General features: G+C 41.3%; 1 protein-coding gene across 1 annotated transcript in view; it reads left to right on the forward strand.

The window, feature by feature from the left end:
- Window positions 1–16222: 16222 nt before the first annotated feature.
- col5a2a (collagen, type V, alpha 2a) overlaps window positions 16223–19151 on the forward strand; it is a 92353-nt gene continuing 89424 nt past the window's right edge. The window contains exon 1 of the mRNA XM_055150396.1: window positions 16223–16417. Within this exon, the coding sequence (XP_055006371.1) occupies window positions 16327–16417 (91 nt within the window). The 5' untranslated portion in view covers window positions 16223–16326. The remainder of the gene's footprint in view (window positions 16418–19151) is intronic.

A 19151-nucleotide genomic window follows, 5' to 3' on the forward strand; every position in this document is an offset into this window, starting at 1 on the left:
CTGAGACATGTGGCTCCCATCTGCTGCACATTCTTACAGCGCAACACAGAAACACAACTGAGCCAAAGACGAACGAACCCAAGAACTCGAGGAACCTGCACACACAACAGAGTACTGTACTGCGATTGTACTGTGATGACAATCTGTGATTTGTGAAGCAATACTGACTGATGACTGATCATGAATGCACAATCTTTACCAAGATGAAATCCATTTGTGTTTGTAATTTTATTTTATTTTTTTAATGGGTCAAAAAAAACAACAACAAAAACATAAAAAAAAAACATAAAAAACATTAAAGAGTGAGCTTTAAGAAAGAGACACTGTCTTCTTTGCAGTGACATCATGTGGGAGGGCTCTACATGTATTTCTTTGGTGGAATGTTCAGTACCATAGAGACACAATACACATTTTAGCAAACATCTCCAAAACAAACAAAAAAAAAAACAAAAAAAAAAGATCTGAGCCTGAAAACTAAAGAAAAATACAAAATAGATGATGGATTTAGATTTTACATTTTCAGGAGCTTGTTCATGGTCCTGCGTAGGTCCATCCACCCATTTTATTCCACTTATGCACTGGGTCATGGGGGCAGCAGTCTGAGCAGGGACTCACAGACTGCCCTCACCCCAGACACTTCGTCCAGCTCCTCCGGGGGAATCCCAAGGCGTTCCCAGGCCAGCTGAGAGACTTAGATTACGTTCAGACTGCAGCCTTGAAGTGACCCAAATCTGATTTTTTCACCTCTATGCTCCAGTATCTGATCTTTTAATGAAAAACACAGATCCAATTTTTTTTTCAAATGTGACCCAGGCCACTTGGATATGTGCTCCTAAAACCGATACATATCAGATCTTTTGACATGCGACTTCTCTCTGAACGGCCAGGTCACATTCATCGACCTACACGTCATAAATGTACACAAACATTCTTCTCGTCAGATGAAAATTGTGTCTGAACTCCGTGTCAGTAAAACCGCAAAGCGCATCGCAATCCCACCACTCTTGTCTGTAACTCCGCACCCGCACGTTCCTTTCTACAAACGTTTCTGCCACTGCTCCACAAAACTCCATGACCAAAAACCTCATCCTTCTCCTTCTCAATCTCCTCCTTAAAACAAATAAGCCGTACACGTTCTGGTTCCGGTACGACACCAACTTTAAAATGTCCAAGGGGGTCAGTTCTATGTTCCCTTATTTCTAAGATTTTTCTCAAAATTAAACTCAGGGATCTCCAACCTTTTATGTCTGGTGAGCTACCGTTACAAAACGAAAATACCGGAGAGTCACTCATTTTAGCCGTTGCAACAAATTAAATCAATATAAGAGGGCGAGCCTTAGTGTAGTACAGTCAGATGCCTATAAAACCTAAAACCATTATCTATTTACTTAAGTGTTTACTTCCTCCCACTCCTTTTTCGGACACAAGGAAAATTCGGCGTAACATTTATTTTGCCTGTTATTATAGAATAGAAATATTTACTTTTTGTGTTATATCTATGTATTTCAATGTTTTATTTATGTTCTATGTATTACTATCCAAATAAACATTCATTCATTATTTATTTATTAGTGCACAAAGTTCGAAATAACACATTTACAGTGGTAATTAATCAAATTTGATTTATTCAGTACAATTCATATAATTCAGAAATCCCTTGGTGAGCTGCTTGTAAGGGGTTGGAGAGCTACTGGTAGCTCCTGAGGTACAGGTTGAAGACCCTAGCTCTAAGGCTGCGTTCAGACTGCAGCCTGAAGTGACCCAAATCCGATTTTTTGGCTTCTGTGTGACCTGTATCTGATCTTTTAATAACAGTCTGAATGATTTTTTCAAATGCGACCCAGGAGACTTGGATATGTGCTCCTGAAACCAATACATATCTGATCTTTTGACATGTGACTTCAGTGTGAACGGCCAAAGCGCATTCATTTGACCTACGCGAACACTAAGACACAAATGTCACTATTCTGCGCTGAAGTAGGCGAAAATTGTTAATGAACTCACTGAAGCGAAGCACATCACCACTCACCACTCACCACTCTTGGCTCCGTCTCCACATCCACACGTTCCTTTCAACGGACGTCGCTGCCGCTGTCCCACAAAACACCACAACCAAAAACCTCGTCCTTCTCCTTCTCAATCTCCTCCTTAAAACAAGTAAGTTGTTCATGTTCTGGCTCCAGTACAAGAGGAACTTTAAAATCTCCAGGGTTGGGGTTAGGGTTAGGGTTACTAAAATAGTGCGGGACACTTTCAGGCCGTTTAACGTTCACACTGGAGATCACATACAAGTCACATTTAATTGGAAATGTGAACGACCTCGCAAAAACATCGGATTTCACAAAAAAATCGGAATTGAGCGTTAAGCCCTGCAGTCTGAACATAGCCTAAGTCAAGTCATTTTTACTTTTATACCACATTTAAAGGATGATTCAGAGTCATTTCAACCTCGGATCCTTTGCACCATGGCCTCTACATTTCATCTGTAGTCACCTGCTGATGGAGAATAAGTTGGGTGTAATTGACGACCAAATCGGGAGAAATGGGGATAAATTCTGATGCAAATTGATGATAAAGGAAATGAGGGAACACAGGGCCTCATTTTGGAAAGGCCTTAGAAATGAAGGAACATAGGGCTGAGGGAACATAGTTTCTTTCCCTCTATGTTTAGGTTACTGCGAGACACTTTTGGAGCATTTAAATTTCACACTGGAGATCACTTACAAGTCACATTTAACTGGAAATGTCATCGACCTCACAAAAAAATTGGATTTCACCAAAAAATCTGAACTGAGCATTAAGCCCTGCAGTCTGAACATCCCTCCAGTGTGTCCTAGGTCTTCCCTGGGGACAGTTCCTATCTCTAAGGGAGAGCTCAGCCAGCCAAATGTCAGTCGCTTGTATCCGCGATCTCGTCCTTTCGGTCATTACCCAGAGCTCATGACCACAGGTGAGGGGAGGAACACAGACAGAGCGGTAAATCGAGAGCTTTGCCTTTGCACTCAGCTCCCTCTTCACCACAACTCTGACCTCAAGCCCCTCCTGGCATGTCAGCATTCTGAAACAGTGATCTGCGTCTTTGCAACCACCCGGCTGGATTACTGTAACACACTTTATTTTGGGCTGAGTCAGTCCTCCTTTTCCCGACTGCAGCTCGTCCAAAATGCGGCTGCACGACTTTTAGCTGGCACTCGAAAACATGAACACATCACCCCCGTTTCTCCCTTCCCTGGCTGCCCGTGCACTTCAGGATCCATTTTAAACAGATTTTTTATTAGTTTTTGAGTGTTTGAATGGTGCCGCCCCGCTGGACCTCTCTGAGCTCCTCCATCCTTTCACCCCTCCGTTGTCTCTCAGGTCGGTGTGCCGAAGAGCAGCCGGGAGCTCAGAGGGGACAGAGCCTTTGTGGTGGCTGCACCAAAACTGTGGAATGAGCCAGGAATAAACCAAGATTAAACAAGGACTGAACCTGGACTGGAGTAAACCAGGACTGAATCAGGACTTATTTGACTTATTTGATTTATTTGAAAATAAATTTTTGGGTCTTTGGGTCAATGTGACTCTGAGGAGAGCGTGAGGGCTAAAGTAGGACTGAAGTAGCACTAAATATGTACTAAAAATGACTTAAATCTTTTATTAGATTCTGTGTTTTTTATTACCTCCGCCAAGGAGGTTATGTTTTTGCCAGCGTTTGTCTGTTTGTTTGTTTGTTTGTTTGTTTGTTTGTTTGTCTGTTAGCAACATAACTCAAAAAGTTATGGACCGATTTTGATGAAATTTTCAGGATTTGTTGGAAATGTGAAAAGGAAGAACTGATTTCATTTTGGGGGTGATCCGGAAGAAATCCTGGATTCTGGATCACTTTGAAATTTTAGTTAACATTGTGGTAAATGGGGCCAAAAATGTTGTTTCTCAATATCTCGGTTAATTATTGACCAAACCCCATGAAATTTGACTCAGGGATGGACAATGGGATCCTCTTTCATATTCCAAAGGCTGATCCGGATCTGATCCAGAAGACTGATTTTATCGCAATTTATATAAAAAATGGGGGTAGTCCTTGGCGGAGGTCTGCGCTCTCTGACTGCTTTTCTAGTTTAATCATGTTCTGTAGCACTCTGGTCCACCTGTGTTGTTTTGAAAGTGCGTTATAAATAAAGTTGCAGTTGCACCTGTTGTATTTCTAGCTATATCATCTAATTCAGACTGTGTCAAAATAAAATTCAGATTTAAGACTAACAAAATCTCAGACAGAGCAGTTATCATCACATCCACAGGGAATGTGGACGACATGAGCGGCAAAGTATCAATACTTTCCCAGAAGATGTCCTTCCATGGAGACTGATACATTTAACATCATAATGGAAAGTTCCATCGGAATCACATGGTCAGTGGTCACATGTTTATATCTTTATAGCTTTTCCACCTTCATGACCCTCAACTCTGCGTGCAGAAGAGCAGGTGGTGACCCTGCAGCCGAAACGTTGCACAGGGCACATTTAGGAACGGCATGTGCGGCTTTCATTTGCATAACATTACATTTGCAATTCATATTTTACCGTCAAAAGTGCATATTTGAAACCGGTCCAGGAGCATTCACATCTGAGCGAGACTGAAACCTGAACTTTTAACTCCCGTGCACTTCAGAACATGTTTGCAGAGGTCTAAAGCAGAGGTCTAAAGCAGAGTAAGACCACACTGAGACACAGGGAGGGCATCTGACTCGACACACGGGGAGAGCGTCTGACTCACAGGGAGATTTCAGAACATGTTTATATCGAAATCTCCAAAGAATTCCCTTTATACACACTCAGAAGTTCCCAAATAGTTCCCCTAAAACTGAGCGAAAAGAGGAGCGGGGCTGGAAATTGTGTTTACTCCCCCACTGAGACTGCGGAGTATTTCCTGTACTTGAGTCAGAGAGATCAGGAGTCAAACCCGCAACCTTGTGAGAGCTGGCTCCTGTCACATACCGGGTTTCGAAGTGTTTAGTTGTGGAGCAGGACTAACCCAGTTCTTGGACAGCGTGCGGCATATGGATGTGTTAAATATTTACTAATGCTTGTTGTCTGCGGCGACAGGAAACAGCTGTGTGGAGTTCACGAGGTGTGAGAGAGGAGCGTGCACGTGAGCGGGGCGTGCACGTGACACAGATGAGCGTGCACGGGGTGTAGGGGCGTGCACGTGGAGAATGAGAGGGAGAAAAGAAACTAAACCAAGAGTGAAAAGAGTAGAAGAGGAGAAAGAAACATGGCAAAAGCAGTTTCTGGAAAGATACTAACATCTGGAATAAACCAGGACTGAACCAGGACTAAACCAGGACTAGATCAGGACTAAACCAGGACTGAACCAGGACTAAACCAGGACTAGGACTAAACCAGGTCTAAAGCAGGACTGAACCAGGACTAAACCAGGACTAAACCAGGACTAAAGCAGGACTGAACCAGGACTAAACCAGGACTAAAGAAGGACTACCAGGACTAGATCAGGACTAAACCAATTCTAAAGCAGGACTAAACCAGGTCTAAACCAGGACTAAACCAGGTCTAAACCAGGACTAAACCAGGTCTAAACCAGGACTAAACCAGAACTAAAGAAGGACTAAACCAGGTCTAAAGCAGGACTAAACCAGAACTAATGAGAGCCTAAACCAGGACTAAACCAGGACTAAAGAAGGACTAACCCAGAACTAAATCTAGATCAAACCAGAACTAAACCAGGACTCAACCAGGATTAAACAAGGATTAAACCTGAGCTAAACCAGAATTGAATCAGAACTAAAACAGGATTGAACCAGGATTAAATAAATCAGAACTAAATCTTGATTAAACCTGGACTAAACCAGGGCTAACAAAAACTAAACCTGGACTAAACCAGGACTAAACTAGGATTTAGATAGGACTAAAGTAGGACTAAACCTGTACTAAAAAAGGACTTAAAAATTGCAAATAAAATGTGGAGTAACTAAAACTAAACCAGAGCTAAATCAGGACTAAACTAGGATTTAGACAGAACTAAAATCAGGACTAAAAAAAGGACAAAGAAGGACTGTAAAAAAAAAAAAAAGGATTAAAAAAGAATGAAATAAAAATGTGGGGTAACTAAAACTAAACCAGGACCAAATCAGGACTAAACCAAAACTAAACCTAAGACTACACTAACGGGATTAAACTAGGATTAGACATCACTAGGACTAAAGTAGACAAAACCTGTACTAAAAAAATGAAAATAAAATGTGGGGTAACTAAGACTAAACCAGGACTTTAAATGTGTTAAAACAGGAGCAAAAAGAAATACTGATCCAGGACCGAATCAGGAGCGTGCACGAGCATAGAGGAGTGCACGTGGGGAATGTGAGGGTCCAAAGCCCAGAAAGGAAAATCTAATGTGGCGAATCTAATGAGAAAGACATCTGTTTATGTCCCGCCCACAAACCACAGCAGCCAATCACAGCGCAGCAAACACGGACTCCCAAGAAGCTGGAGTGAAGTGTTCTCAAGGAAGAAAGGAAATGGACTAAACCAAGATTACACCAAGATTACACCAAGATTACACCAGTCTAGACTAAATCTGGACTAACTCTGCAAAACCAGGTTCATCATGACAAAACCAGGACTAAAGAAGGACTAAACCAGGACTAAAGAAGGACTAAACCAGGACTGACCCAGAACTAAATCTAGATCATACCAGAACTAAATACGGATGAAACCAGGACTGAATCAGAACTAAACCAGGACTCAACCAGGACTAAACAAGGATTAAACCTGAGCTAAACCAGAACTGAATCAGAACTAAAACAGGATTGAACCAGGGTTAAACCAGAACAAAATTTAGATTAAACCTGGACTCAGCCAGGGCTAATCAAAACTAAACCTGGACTAAATCAGGACTAAACCAAGGATTGAACCAGAACTAAACCAGGACTCAACCAGGATTAAACCAGACCTAAATCTAGATTAAACCAGAACTAAACTGGAGCTAAACCAGGACTGATCCAGGACTAAAAAAAGACTTAAAGACTTAAAAAGTTAAAAAATAAAACTTGGGGTAACTAAGACTAAACCAAAACTTTAAATGTGTTAAAACAGGAGCAAAAATTAAATATTGAACCAGCACTAAACCAGGACTAAACCAGAGCTGAACCAGGACTACACCAGGACTAAACCAGGACTGAACCAGGACTAAACCAGAGCTGAACCAGGACTAACCAGGACTAAACCAGGAGCTGAACCAGGACTAAACCAGGACTAAACCGGGACTGAACCAGGACTAAACCAGAGCTGAACCAGGACTACAACCAGGACTAAACCGGGACTGAAGCTAAATCTGCAAAACCAGGTTCATCATGACAAAACCAGGACTAAACCACTTTCGAGGTCACACATTTTTAGTGGTGTCCAAATGTCCAGTGAGTGAAAAGTAGTGCACTCACAATTTCCCATAATGCACCTTGAAGGGTACTGTTTTTTTTCTATGTGTTAACCCTTTTTTGTCCAATCCAAATGTAAACAAGAGCAATCAGAGATATCAACCTGGTCCCATGAGGCGTCGGTGGGTCAGTTCATCACCACAGAAGCAGTTTATGAGGAGTCCAGTCCATATGACATGATCATTATATCCACAATACAATGTGTGTATGTGTACAGGCCCATGAACATTAGTGTGATCTTGGTCACACATGAGAATGTCTGTGTTTACTAGTGTGTCACCAAAATGTCATTGTTCATGAGTTGTGTGTATGTTAGTTGTGTGACTGTAGATCAGTGTGTTGTGTATCACCAGAAAAACAAGAAATGGAAATTATTTTCGTTTAAATTACAGTTTTAACGGCTACACTGAAAGAGAAAGGAACTGTTAGAATTAGTGATGATCTCGAAAACTATGCATATTTGACTGTACAAATGCATAGAATTATAAACAGATAATAATTTTTCTGAGATTTTGAGACACTCCTGTTGCTGTCAAACATACGGGGTGTCAAACATACGGCCCGGGGTCCAGATCTGGCCCTCCAAGACCTTTAATCTGGCCCTCGGCTGATTTTCTACTAAAATATTTGAACTATATTTTCTATTAAAATATTGGTAATTTTCTGTGGTGTTTATCACAGCAGCGTCTCCAGCGTCTCTGTACGTGGCCCCTCCCACCAGAGCAGCACAAATGAAGACTTGTCTCTTTCCAAACGCTCTTAAAGGACGATCGTTTTGACTGTTGACCGTGACACCCTCATCAGAAAAATGTCCAACATGAGAAAAGTGGAGCCGAGTGCAGGATTTTCCAAGAAAAATTTACTTATTCCTATTTACAGACAAGTTCATGTTAAAACATTGTGTTGAAATTACATTTTTCTTAAAGTTTCAGGTTGTTCATAATATTATGTGCGTCTGTCCACCCGCGATAATTCCACCATTTATGGATCGATTGTCACCAAATTTGGTACGTGGGTCAAGCCCCTGTGCCCAATGCTGCAAAAAAAAAAAGTCTTGATGATGATCCAAGGTCATTTGAGGTCACACGGGTCAATTGAAAGGTCACGTCATTATAAAGGATCAGACCAGTTCTGCCATTTCTGAACCATCTGCGGCCTAAAATACTCACCCAATCATCACACAAGTTGGCACACACATAACCAGGGCACACTGGATGTTACAGGTTGAAACCGGTCAAGGTCACTTGAAGGTCAAGGTAATCAAGGTCAAATATGTGTTTTTGGTCATAACTCCGGAAAGGATCGAACTAGAGCAGGGGTGTCAAAATAATTTCCATTTCTTGTTTTTCTGGTGATACACAACACACTGATCTACAGTCACACAACTAACATACACACAACTCATGAACAATGACATTTTGGTTCCACACTAGTAAACACAGACATTCTCATGTGTGACCAACATCACACAAATGTTCATGGGCCTGTACACATACACACATTGTATTGTGGATATAATGATCATGTAATATGGACTGGACTCCTCATAAACTGCTTCTGTGCTGATGAACTGACCCACCGACGCCTCATGGGACCAGGTTGATATCTCTGATTGCTCTTGTTTTATTATGAATGTATCTTCAGCTGTTTTTATCGTTTGTATGTGAAGCACTTTGTGACCTATGTCTGTGAAAAATGATATATAAATAAACTTTACTTACTTCCAAATTGTGACCAGGGTTGCACAAAGTAAACAATAAATTATGTCAAAGTCTCGTCTCGTTCTCATGGACCCAACCTTGTATGTTGTCTGGTCTTGTGGGAACTGGGTCTTGTCCCATCCCTGCCGGTCAGTGTAAACTACAATCTACTGGGAGAGTCAGGAAAATAACAGTGGACAGAGACAGGTGTCACACAACATGACTTAGACCCCGTAAATCTTAGGAAACTGCCATTCCTGTCCTGAGCAGTGTTGGGAAGGTGACTTTTAAAATGTATTCCCCTACAGATTACAGATTACATACTCCAAAATGTAGTTTGTAACGTAATCCAGTAATTACTTAACGTGAGTAACGTAATCTGAATACTTTGGATTACTTGATATTGTCATGCTTTTTAAAACTACATGGATGTAGCAACCACATCCTGAACATTCTCTTGTTCTCTTCAAATTGGTTGTTGAGTCCAAGTCTCCATGAACAGACTTTTGTTTAATGTAGAGCAGCAAAGTCTAGAATATGTGAACATAAAATGTTTTGTCTGTTAAAAGAAAATAAAAAGTCCAGTCTTTCCTTAACCAACTTAAAAATATTATTGATAGAGAAATAATTTTTACATGAGATCACTGCTAAAGTATGTCCACCTACTGTTAGTGTCATACAGTTTAGTCCTGGTTTAGTCCTGGTTTTAGTTCTGGTTTTAGTTCTGGTTTTAGACCTGCTTTAATCTTGGTTTTGTCCTGGTTTTAGTCCTATTTTAGTCCTGGTTTTAGTCCTAGTTTAGTCCTGGTTTAGTCCTGGTTTTAGTTCTGGTTTTAGTTCTGGTTTTAGACCTGCTTTAGTCTTGGTTTAGTCCTGGTTTTAGTCCTGCTTTTGTCCTGGCTTTAGTCATGGTTTAGCCCAAAATGTGAAAACAGGAAAATACCACCCTGTAATCCATTTATTTCAACCAAGTAACTGTAATCCAATTACCACTCATGGAAACAGTAACTGTAACTGAATACAGTTGCTCATAATTTGTACTCTGATTATGTAACTCCAGTACATGTAATCTGTTACTCCCCAACACTGGTCCTGAGTGTAGTTTGGAACTGTTTTGGAGTTCTCTCACACTGGTCCTGGTCCGAGTTTAGTCCCAGTCTCAAGTGTGAACTACAGCCTTATTCTTGAGTTTGTCTCGATTTGTAGAACTTTTTTTTTGTTTTAGTCCAGTTTAAATCCTCGTGCTTGTGTCGGGGTGACTGTGAAAAAGTGGTATTTCCGTGGTGATCCTTTTGTTCCCTGTTTGTTCACCATCGGGGGCCTAATCTGTTTGTTGAACTACAACTAAAACGAGGATCTGTAAATATTGAGCTACAACTGAGGCGTCTTTAGAGCCGAGTGTGTTTGCAGAGACGAGTGCTAAGGCTGAACACACACAGCTTTAAGAGGACGGAGGAGGATGGGACGGCCCAGAGGAGACGTGTGAGGACGCAGTGTTCTGTCTGGAGTTTGGAGTGGACTTGATGCGGCTTTAGTCCAGGTTCAGTTCTAGTTTAGATTTGCCTTAGTCCTGATCTGGTTTAGACCTGAGTCAGACCTGGTTTAGATCTGGTTCAGTCCAGGTTTGATTCTGGTTTAGTCCTGGTTCAGTCCTAGTTTAGACCTGGTTGAGTCCTGGTTTAGTCCTGGTTTAGACCTGGTTTAGTCCTGGTTTTATTGGGACTATTGTGCTGAGCAGAGGGGCAGAACAAAAGGTCGTGGCTCCTCCCTCTTTTACAGCTGTGACATCTGGAATCCTCATCGACTTTACAGGCGCTTCAGGCAGACAGACAGGTCTAACCCAGAGACACTGGAGGACGGGTCAAACGCAGGTCTAACCCAGAGACACTGGAGGACGGGTCAAACGCAGGTCTAACCCAGAGACACTGGAGGACGGGTCAAACGCAGGTCTAACCCAGAGACACTGGAGGACGGGTCAAACGCAGGTCTAACCCAGAGACACTGGAGGACGGGTCAAATGCAGGTTTAACCCAGAGACAGTAAAGGACGGGTCAGATGCAGGTTTAACCCAGAGACACTTGAAATCGGGTCGAATGTATGTCTAACCCAGAGACACTGGAGGATGGGTCAAATGCAGGTTTAACCCAGAAACACTGGAGGACGGGTCAAATACCAGTCTAACCCAGAGACACTTGAAAATGGGTCAAATGCAGGTCTAACCCAGGGACACTGAAGGATCGGTCAAATACAGGTTTAACTCAAGTACACTGGGGGATGGGTCAAATGCAGGTTTAACTCAAGTACACTGGGGGATGGGTCAAATGCAGGTTTAACCAGGTCTAAACAGGTCTAAAACCAAACTCGATTTTTCAAGCAATGGTACAAAACATGAAACATAATAATAATGCATCAGTTTTATAAAACACTTTTTTTGGACACTCAGAGACACTTTACATTATTCACTCACTCCAGACCCAGTGGTGGTAAACTACTACTGTAGCCACAGCTGCCCTGGGGCACACTGACGAAAGTGAGGCTGCCAATCTGCACCATCGGCCCCTCCGACCACCACCATCACACACACACCACTTTCATCTAGGCAATGAGGGTGAAGTGCCTTGCCTAAGGACACAACAACAGTTTTTCGACTGGCGCCTCCTTTGGCTCGTGATTTTCCCACGTCTCTCAGCCCTGCTGAGCTTCTGAGATCTGACGGGATCAGACTCTGACAAGCCGGTGTGACCATCATTACTGCTCGACCTTTTTCATGATGGCCATTTTTTTGTGTGTGTAAATGTGTGTGTAAATGTGTGTGTAAATGTGTGTGTAAATGTGTGTGTAAATGTGTGTTTAAATGTGTGTGTAAATGTGTGTGTAAGTGTGTGTGTAAATGTGTGTTGTATTCTCCAGCAGGTTCATAAATCTGCCCCATCACCGAATCTTCAACCAACAAACTCCACAAAGAATAAACATTAACAAAACTCATGTTATGATCATGAATAAAACAGAAGGAACTTGTTCACTCAGATTTTTAATTTTAATTCCAGCATCAGTCTATTTCATGATGATGAGAAGTTTGTGCAGTTTGAATGTTCGACATCTCTAGGACCATAACATGAGTTGAGTTTGTTGATGCCCCCTGTGGCTCCTGATTTTCTCAGTTGTCTCCCATCCAAATACTGACCAGACCCGACCTCTGAGCTTCTGAGATGTGACGGGATCAGACTTTGACAAGCTGGTATGACCATAACTGGATAATGACTTTGCTGAGTAATGAATTACTTTTACAGCTTGATCATTGAGTTACTAGCTCAGTGACTTTATGGGGAAGTAAATTTGTAACAGGTAACTAATTACTTTTTGAAAGTAATTCAAGTAAAATGCCCATCACTGCTAATGAAGACCTGATCAGTCATGTACATTATCAGTGTGGTGATGTGCTCCTGTTACTTCTGGTCCAGTTGGTCCAGTGAATGTTTGACCTTTCTATTCTTGTCACTCTAAACTTACTCTGCCTTTCCAATGAAGACCACCTACTCAGCACGACCACCCACCAGCTTACTACTACTACTACTACTTTTACTACCCTCGTATACTCACATACTCGTATACTCTTACCCTGCTCCTTATTTCGTCTTTATATGACTCACTGTGCTTCATACATGGTTCATTTTCAGCCCTGGAATTGCCACTACTGAACTAAAGATAAAAGATTGATGTTAACTTGAAAAGTACCACGACATAAAGGGTTACTGCAATGTGTGAGCGAAGAAAACACAACTTAGAGCACACAACAAGAGTCATTTCACATATTACAGGCCGTGTAAACAGTCTCGAGTCTATTCTTGTTTTTACAGTGCGGTGGATGGATAGAGAGTGTGCAACAGAAACAGCAGTAAACTTCACTTTTATGATCCCTGCCACGAGATACAATGTGAAAAAAGTACTTCAGCGCCTCGTAGTTGCAGTACTATAGTCATATCAGCAGGGAGACGTGTTGTCAGCAGTAGCGTAACAAAAAGTAACATTGCTTGCCCTAGATTTATATAAAGTCTTTCAAAATGTTTATGTGCAATCAGCCACCGAACACTCACTCATCATGATTAAGTTGAGCGAAATGTCTTGCCTAAGGACACAACAACAGCCCTACTTAGCTTCAGAGATTTGACGAGCTTACAAAACAAAAATGCCAGAGAACTACACATTTTAGCGGCCGCAAGAAACTGAGACGATTCTGAGAAAGAGGGCGAGCCTTTGGGTGCAGTTAGACGCCCATAAAACATCAACCTTTGTCCATTTTGGGTTTCAGAATGACACATGTACAATTATAACAGGTCATGTAATTAACCACATTTATGTTATTGAGCACAATGGTGTAATTCCGAAATCCCTTGGTGAGGTACTACACAGAAAAAAGTGGAGCAATATTATTTGAGTCCAGTCTGTTCTAGAGTTAATTTAACATTTTTGGAAATGTTAATGCGGTAACACTGGACCAAAGTTCCTGTTTAACCCCGAAATCAAGAGTTATATTAATGTTTTGAGAGTAAAGGGATAACACTTTGTAGGGTTATCTTGATTTAGCTAAACAACACACAGAAGTGTTTTCTTTTTACACTTTATTTTAGTTAATTTAAGATGAAATTATGAACAAAGCTGGTTCAAACTGGTCTTCTCTAGTGGGAGTTTGAAGAGGTGGGTGAGATGTGCCAAATTAACACTAAGGTAGAACTGAACGATCTGTTGTTTTGGACGGAAAATCTCAATCTGAGACAACATGATTTTGGGAGCGTCAAAGCTGTGTTTTTTTTTTTTTTTTGCAGTGCTCCTAAAGCCCAATTTAAGGGTGAAATTTAGTTCTGCATCAACTCAGTGCACACTGCTGTCGTCGACTTCTCGCCTTGTTTTTGATTTATGGCTCTGCATCAAGGTCTATGGCCACGAAGTAATTCACCACCAGAACACGAGGAGACAAGGATTTAAACCTGGTGTCTGTGTAAAGTTTCACATGAACCATCTCCAATGCAACAGAAGCACAGAACAGACTCACCGTCAGCAGAACACCCCTCTGTCACAGAGAGACAGAGACACACTCATATTCCACTGAGTCATGTCCATTAGTCGAACACATGCTGAACCACATCAGCACACAAGGAGTGAGCTGTTTTTTTCAGCGTTTATAGTTTATGCAAATGAGCCATGAGCGGTGGTAGAGACGACCAATCACAGCTCTTATCGTCTGTGTAATCTGGGGTAACTTGGGCTTTATGGTCCAGCATCAAATCGTTGGTGCTGGACTCTGACATGATGTAAGTGTCTGTGTAAATGTTTGTAAATGTTCCTGTGCACTGAAACTTGATTTGAAAAAAAAAAAAAGTGGATAAAATCGAAATCTGCTGGAAAAATCACAATTCAGTTTTTTCTTAAATCATTCAGCCTTCCACTAAGGGAAGTTGAATTAACACTAGGCGAAGTTGAATTAACTTCAGCCATATCATCTCTGACTTATAACCCCAACTCCAGCACGCATTTAACTTTCAAATGGTTAAAATAACACTTTTTGGATTAAAAACAACTCTGACAAATTTTACCCTGACATTTTAACCCTCCAGTTTTTGCTGTGTTGGAAGGAGGTGGAGAGTTAGTGGTGGCTCCAGAGCGACAGGTTGGAGACTGATGTAGAACCACTGCTCACCTATTTCTTCAGTAAAACTTTTAGCAGGAGTCAAAGTTCCCGTAATAAAGTTGAAGAGTCTGTTCCATTTCCAAAAAAAAAAAAAAAGCAAAAAACTGCATTTAACATGAGAGTGTGACAAAGTATGAGTGCATTATGAGGGTTAGGGTCAGTGCTCACTCTCAGAGTCACAGGAGGAGGACCATAAAGAACCTGGTGCAGTGTGGAGGTCTGTGAGAGTCTGTGGGGCTCGGGTCACTCAGGTCACTCTGCTGTACTGGGGTCTGAGGCATCAGCAGAGACAGAGAGCGACCAGAGGAGTGGAGAGCTTTGCACTTTTTTCAGTTTGGGCCTGTAGCCATGACCCAGTTATATAGACTTGGTTTAGTCCTGGTTTAGTTCTTCTTCAAGTTTAACATAAAACTCACAACACTGCAGACTCAAAGCCCCTGTTAGTCCTGAAAGAGTCCTGCTTTAGAACTGCTTTAACTTTCTTCAACATACTTTATCTCTCCACTGGAGACTGGAGACTCCTGTTAGTCCTGGTTTAGTCCTGGTTTAGACCTGGGTTAGTCCTGGTTTAGACCTAGATTAGACCTAGTTTAGTCCTGTTTTTTAACCTTGTTTAGACCTGGTTTAGTCCTAGTTTTGACTTGGTTTAGTCTCAGTTTATAGTTCAGACAAAATTTAGTCCTGGTTTAGTTCTGGCTTTGACTTCCTCCAACAAAGTACTAACTTTTCTCTCCATATTGCAGACTAGAGACTCCCATTGGCCCTGGTTAAATCCTGGTTAACTTCTGTTTTTAGTCCTGGTTCAGTCCTGGTTCAGACCTGGTTCAGTCCTAGTTTAGTCCTGGTTTAGACTTAATTTAGACCTTGTTTTAGTCCTGGTTTATACCTGGTGTAGTCCTGGTTTAGACTTAGTTTAGTCCTCGTTTAATCCTGGTTTAGACCAAGTTTAATCCTGGTTTAGACCAAGTTTAGTGCTGGTTTAGACCTAAATTAGACCTGGTTTAGTCCTGGTTTAGTCTTGGTTCAGTCCTGGTTCAGACCTGGTTTAGTTCTGCTTTAGACTTCCAACAACATAAAACTAATTGCAGACTGGAATCTCCCAAATCCTGGTTAAGTTCTGTGTTAGTCCTGGTTCAGACCTGGTTCAAACCTGGTTTAGTCCTAGTTTAGACCTGGTTCAGTCCTGGTTCAGTTCTGCGTCCTCCCTTCAACATAAAACTGATTTCTGTCTCCACTCTGCGCTGAGGGAGTGGTCTGGTTACAATCTGCTGATGACAAAAGGGGGAGCCAGAACAAGCCTCTACCCCTCCTCCTCCTCCCTCCTTCTCTCTCTCTCTCTCTCCTCTCCTCCCTCTCCCTCTCTCCTCTCTCTCCCTCCGCTCACTGCTTCCTCAGAGCGCTCCAGTCTGCCCCACACATCACACTCACTCATGATCGTTTAGCCTTTTTTTACTCCAAACTCTTCCTCCTTTTTTCCCCCTTTTTTCTCGTCCATGTCTTAGTCCGGAGACATGATGGGGAACTCCGCGTATCTATGGACGTTTGGGCTTCTAATCGGACTGCACGTTTTGGCGGTGGTCGCGCAGGAAGCTGAAGGTTCGGGTGAGTGGAGGCTTCTGTCAGATTCTGCAAAAAAAGAGAAAGTGGCTGGAGGTTTTTTGGAGTTTCTTTGAGTTTTCGGTGGAAGTTTTGTGTCGTTTTGGCAAAGTTCCAGGCTGAAAGTTAACTCGGGGTGAGGAGGAGAGGAGATGTAGCCTGAAGGGGCAATAAAGAGCTGGTATTTTGAGTGGTTGTAACTTGATTGTGTTCCTGTTGGAGGATTACGGAGAGTGAAGTGTTGAAAACGTGGTGTTAAAGTGGCTCTGTGGAAATAAGAATCAGCAATTTCAACACCGGAAAAATAATCCCCACTGAAGGATTTTTTGTTTTTTTTGGTTTGATATGGAAACAATCTGCACTGACAGATGTTTTCAGGGTTCTACATTGTGCAGAATGGGCTCTTCGGAGTAAAAACTGGAGTGTTGAAATGTCAGAGTGAAAAATTTCAGAGTTGTTTTTAACACAAAAAGTTTTATTTTGACTGTTTGAAAGTTAAATGTGGGTTGGTTATTTGCCAGAGTTGATGTGGTTGGAGTTAATTCAACTTCCGCTAGTGTTAATTTGGGACCTCCCACCCACCACTAAACCAGGATTAAACTAGGACTGAACCAGGACTGAACCAGAACTGAACCAGTACCAAACCAGCAGAGGACTAAAACAGGACTAAACCAGGTCTAAACCAAGACTAAACCAGGACTAAACCAAGAGAGGACTAAACTAGGACTAAAACAGGACTAAACCAGGTCTAAACCAAGACTAAACCAGGACTGAACCAAGAGAGGACTAAACTAGGACTAAACCAGGACTAAACCAGGACTAAACCAAGACTAAACCAGGACTGAAGAGAGGACTAAACTAGGACTAAACTAGGACTAAGCCAGGACTAAACCAGGACTGAAGCAGGACTAAACCAGGACTAAACCAGGACTAAAACAAGAGAGGACTAAACTAGGACTAAACCAGGACTAAATCAGGACTAAACCAGGACTAATCCAAGAGAGGACTAAACCAGGACTGAAGCAGGACTGAACCAACTCCCACGAGAGAAGACCACTTTTACACCTAAAAAGTGTTAAAAAAAAAAAAAACTCAGGATAACCCTAAAAAGTGTTATCTGTTTACTCTCAGAACATTCATATAACTCTTGATTTTGGTTACACAGGAACTTTGGTCCAGTGTTACTTTAATGAACATTTCCCAATCATGTTAAATTAACTCTAGAACAGATTGGACTCATATAAACTCTGAGAAAATGTTCAAAATTATTCTGTGAGAGTTGATTTTAACACAACACTTTTTTGTTGTGTTGTGAGCTTTAAGTCATGTTATAAGTGGACTTGTGTTTTGTTTCATTCACACATGTTTGAGTAACACTTTATTATTAGTCTGTCTGTATCTCCAAAGCTTCAAATGCTCTGTTCCACCTTGTGATGTCACGAAGTAGAGTTAGTTTTCAAGTTAACAGCTGCTTTTCTTTTACCTTTAGTTCAGTAAAGTTTGACAGTTGTAGGGCTTAAATGATCCAAATGATTAAAGGTATGAAGTGAAGGTGTTTGGAGTTAAAAACACAGTGGAGCACTTCCTGTATCACCACATGACATCACAAGGTGGAATAGAGTGTTTAAAAGTCTAAATAGTCACTATAAATCTGCAGGTTTGTGCGTTAAACATGTGTGCAAGAAACAAAACACAACTCCATTCAAGTTTTAACTAAAAAAATGTGTCGAAATTCGAATTTTTAGGCAATTTTTCAATCAGATTTCGTTTACTCAAATACTAAACGACATCCAAAATCCTCTCTGTATAACTTTTAGTATCTTATAAACAAAAATGAAATAAAACACGTAAGTCTGGCTCCTTCAGATTCATCCCAGAAATTGTGAATTTGTACCGTTTTACAAATAAAATGAGATTTATTTTTGGAATGAAAACATGACGTGATTAAAAACCTGTAGTAGATTTTAAAACACATCAGATATTTGACACTGACTCTTCTAAACGTGAGACGTGCTCCTCTTCTTCTTCTTCTTCTTCTTCTCGAGTCTGGTCTAGAATGAGTCAAATATAAAAAACAGACAGGATTTACAACGGAACAAGACACAGAGTTGTTTTCCATCTCGTCTGAAGTCCACAGAGACCAGAAGATTTCAAACTGAAATTCAAATTCTTGTCATTTCCTTTTAGCTGTAAAAATGTAAAAATCTGAAAATGTGTTTCAAATTAGGAACAATGTGCTGAAAAAGTGGAACAAGTTTAAACCAGTTGTGTTTTGTAAGGTTTATTTTCTTCCAATATTTGATGCTTTTTAGTCTTTTACCAGTGTTTCTTTAGTCCTGGTTTAGTCCTGTTTTAGTCCTGGTTAAGTTCTGGTTTAGTCCAGGTTTAGTCCTGGTTTAGTCCAGGTTTAGTCCTGTTTTAGTCCTGGTTTAGTCCTGGTTCAGTCCTGGATTAGTCCTGGTTTAGACCTAGTTTAGTCCTGGTTCAGTCCTGGTTCAGTCTGTTCTAGTCTTGATTTAGTCCTGATTTAGTCCTGGTTTAGTCCTGGTGTAGTCCTGGTTTAGTCCTGTTCTAGTCTTGGTTTAGTCCTGATTTAGTCCTGGTTTAGTCCTGGTTTAGTCCTGGTTTAGTCCTGGTTTAGTCCTGGTTTAGTCCTGGTGTAGTAGTCCTGGTTTAGTCCTGATTTAGTCCTGGTTTAGTCCTGGTTTAGTCCTGGTTTAGTAGTCCTGGTTTAGTCCTG

This window comes from Boleophthalmus pectinirostris, unplaced genomic scaffold, assembly GCF_026225935.1.
Source record: "Boleophthalmus pectinirostris isolate CB_2022bp ecotype Guang Dong unplaced genomic scaffold, ASM2622593v1 HiC_scaffold_1, whole genome shotgun sequence".
Lineage (NCBI taxonomy): Eukaryota > Metazoa > Chordata > Actinopteri > Gobiiformes > Gobiidae > Boleophthalmus > Boleophthalmus pectinirostris.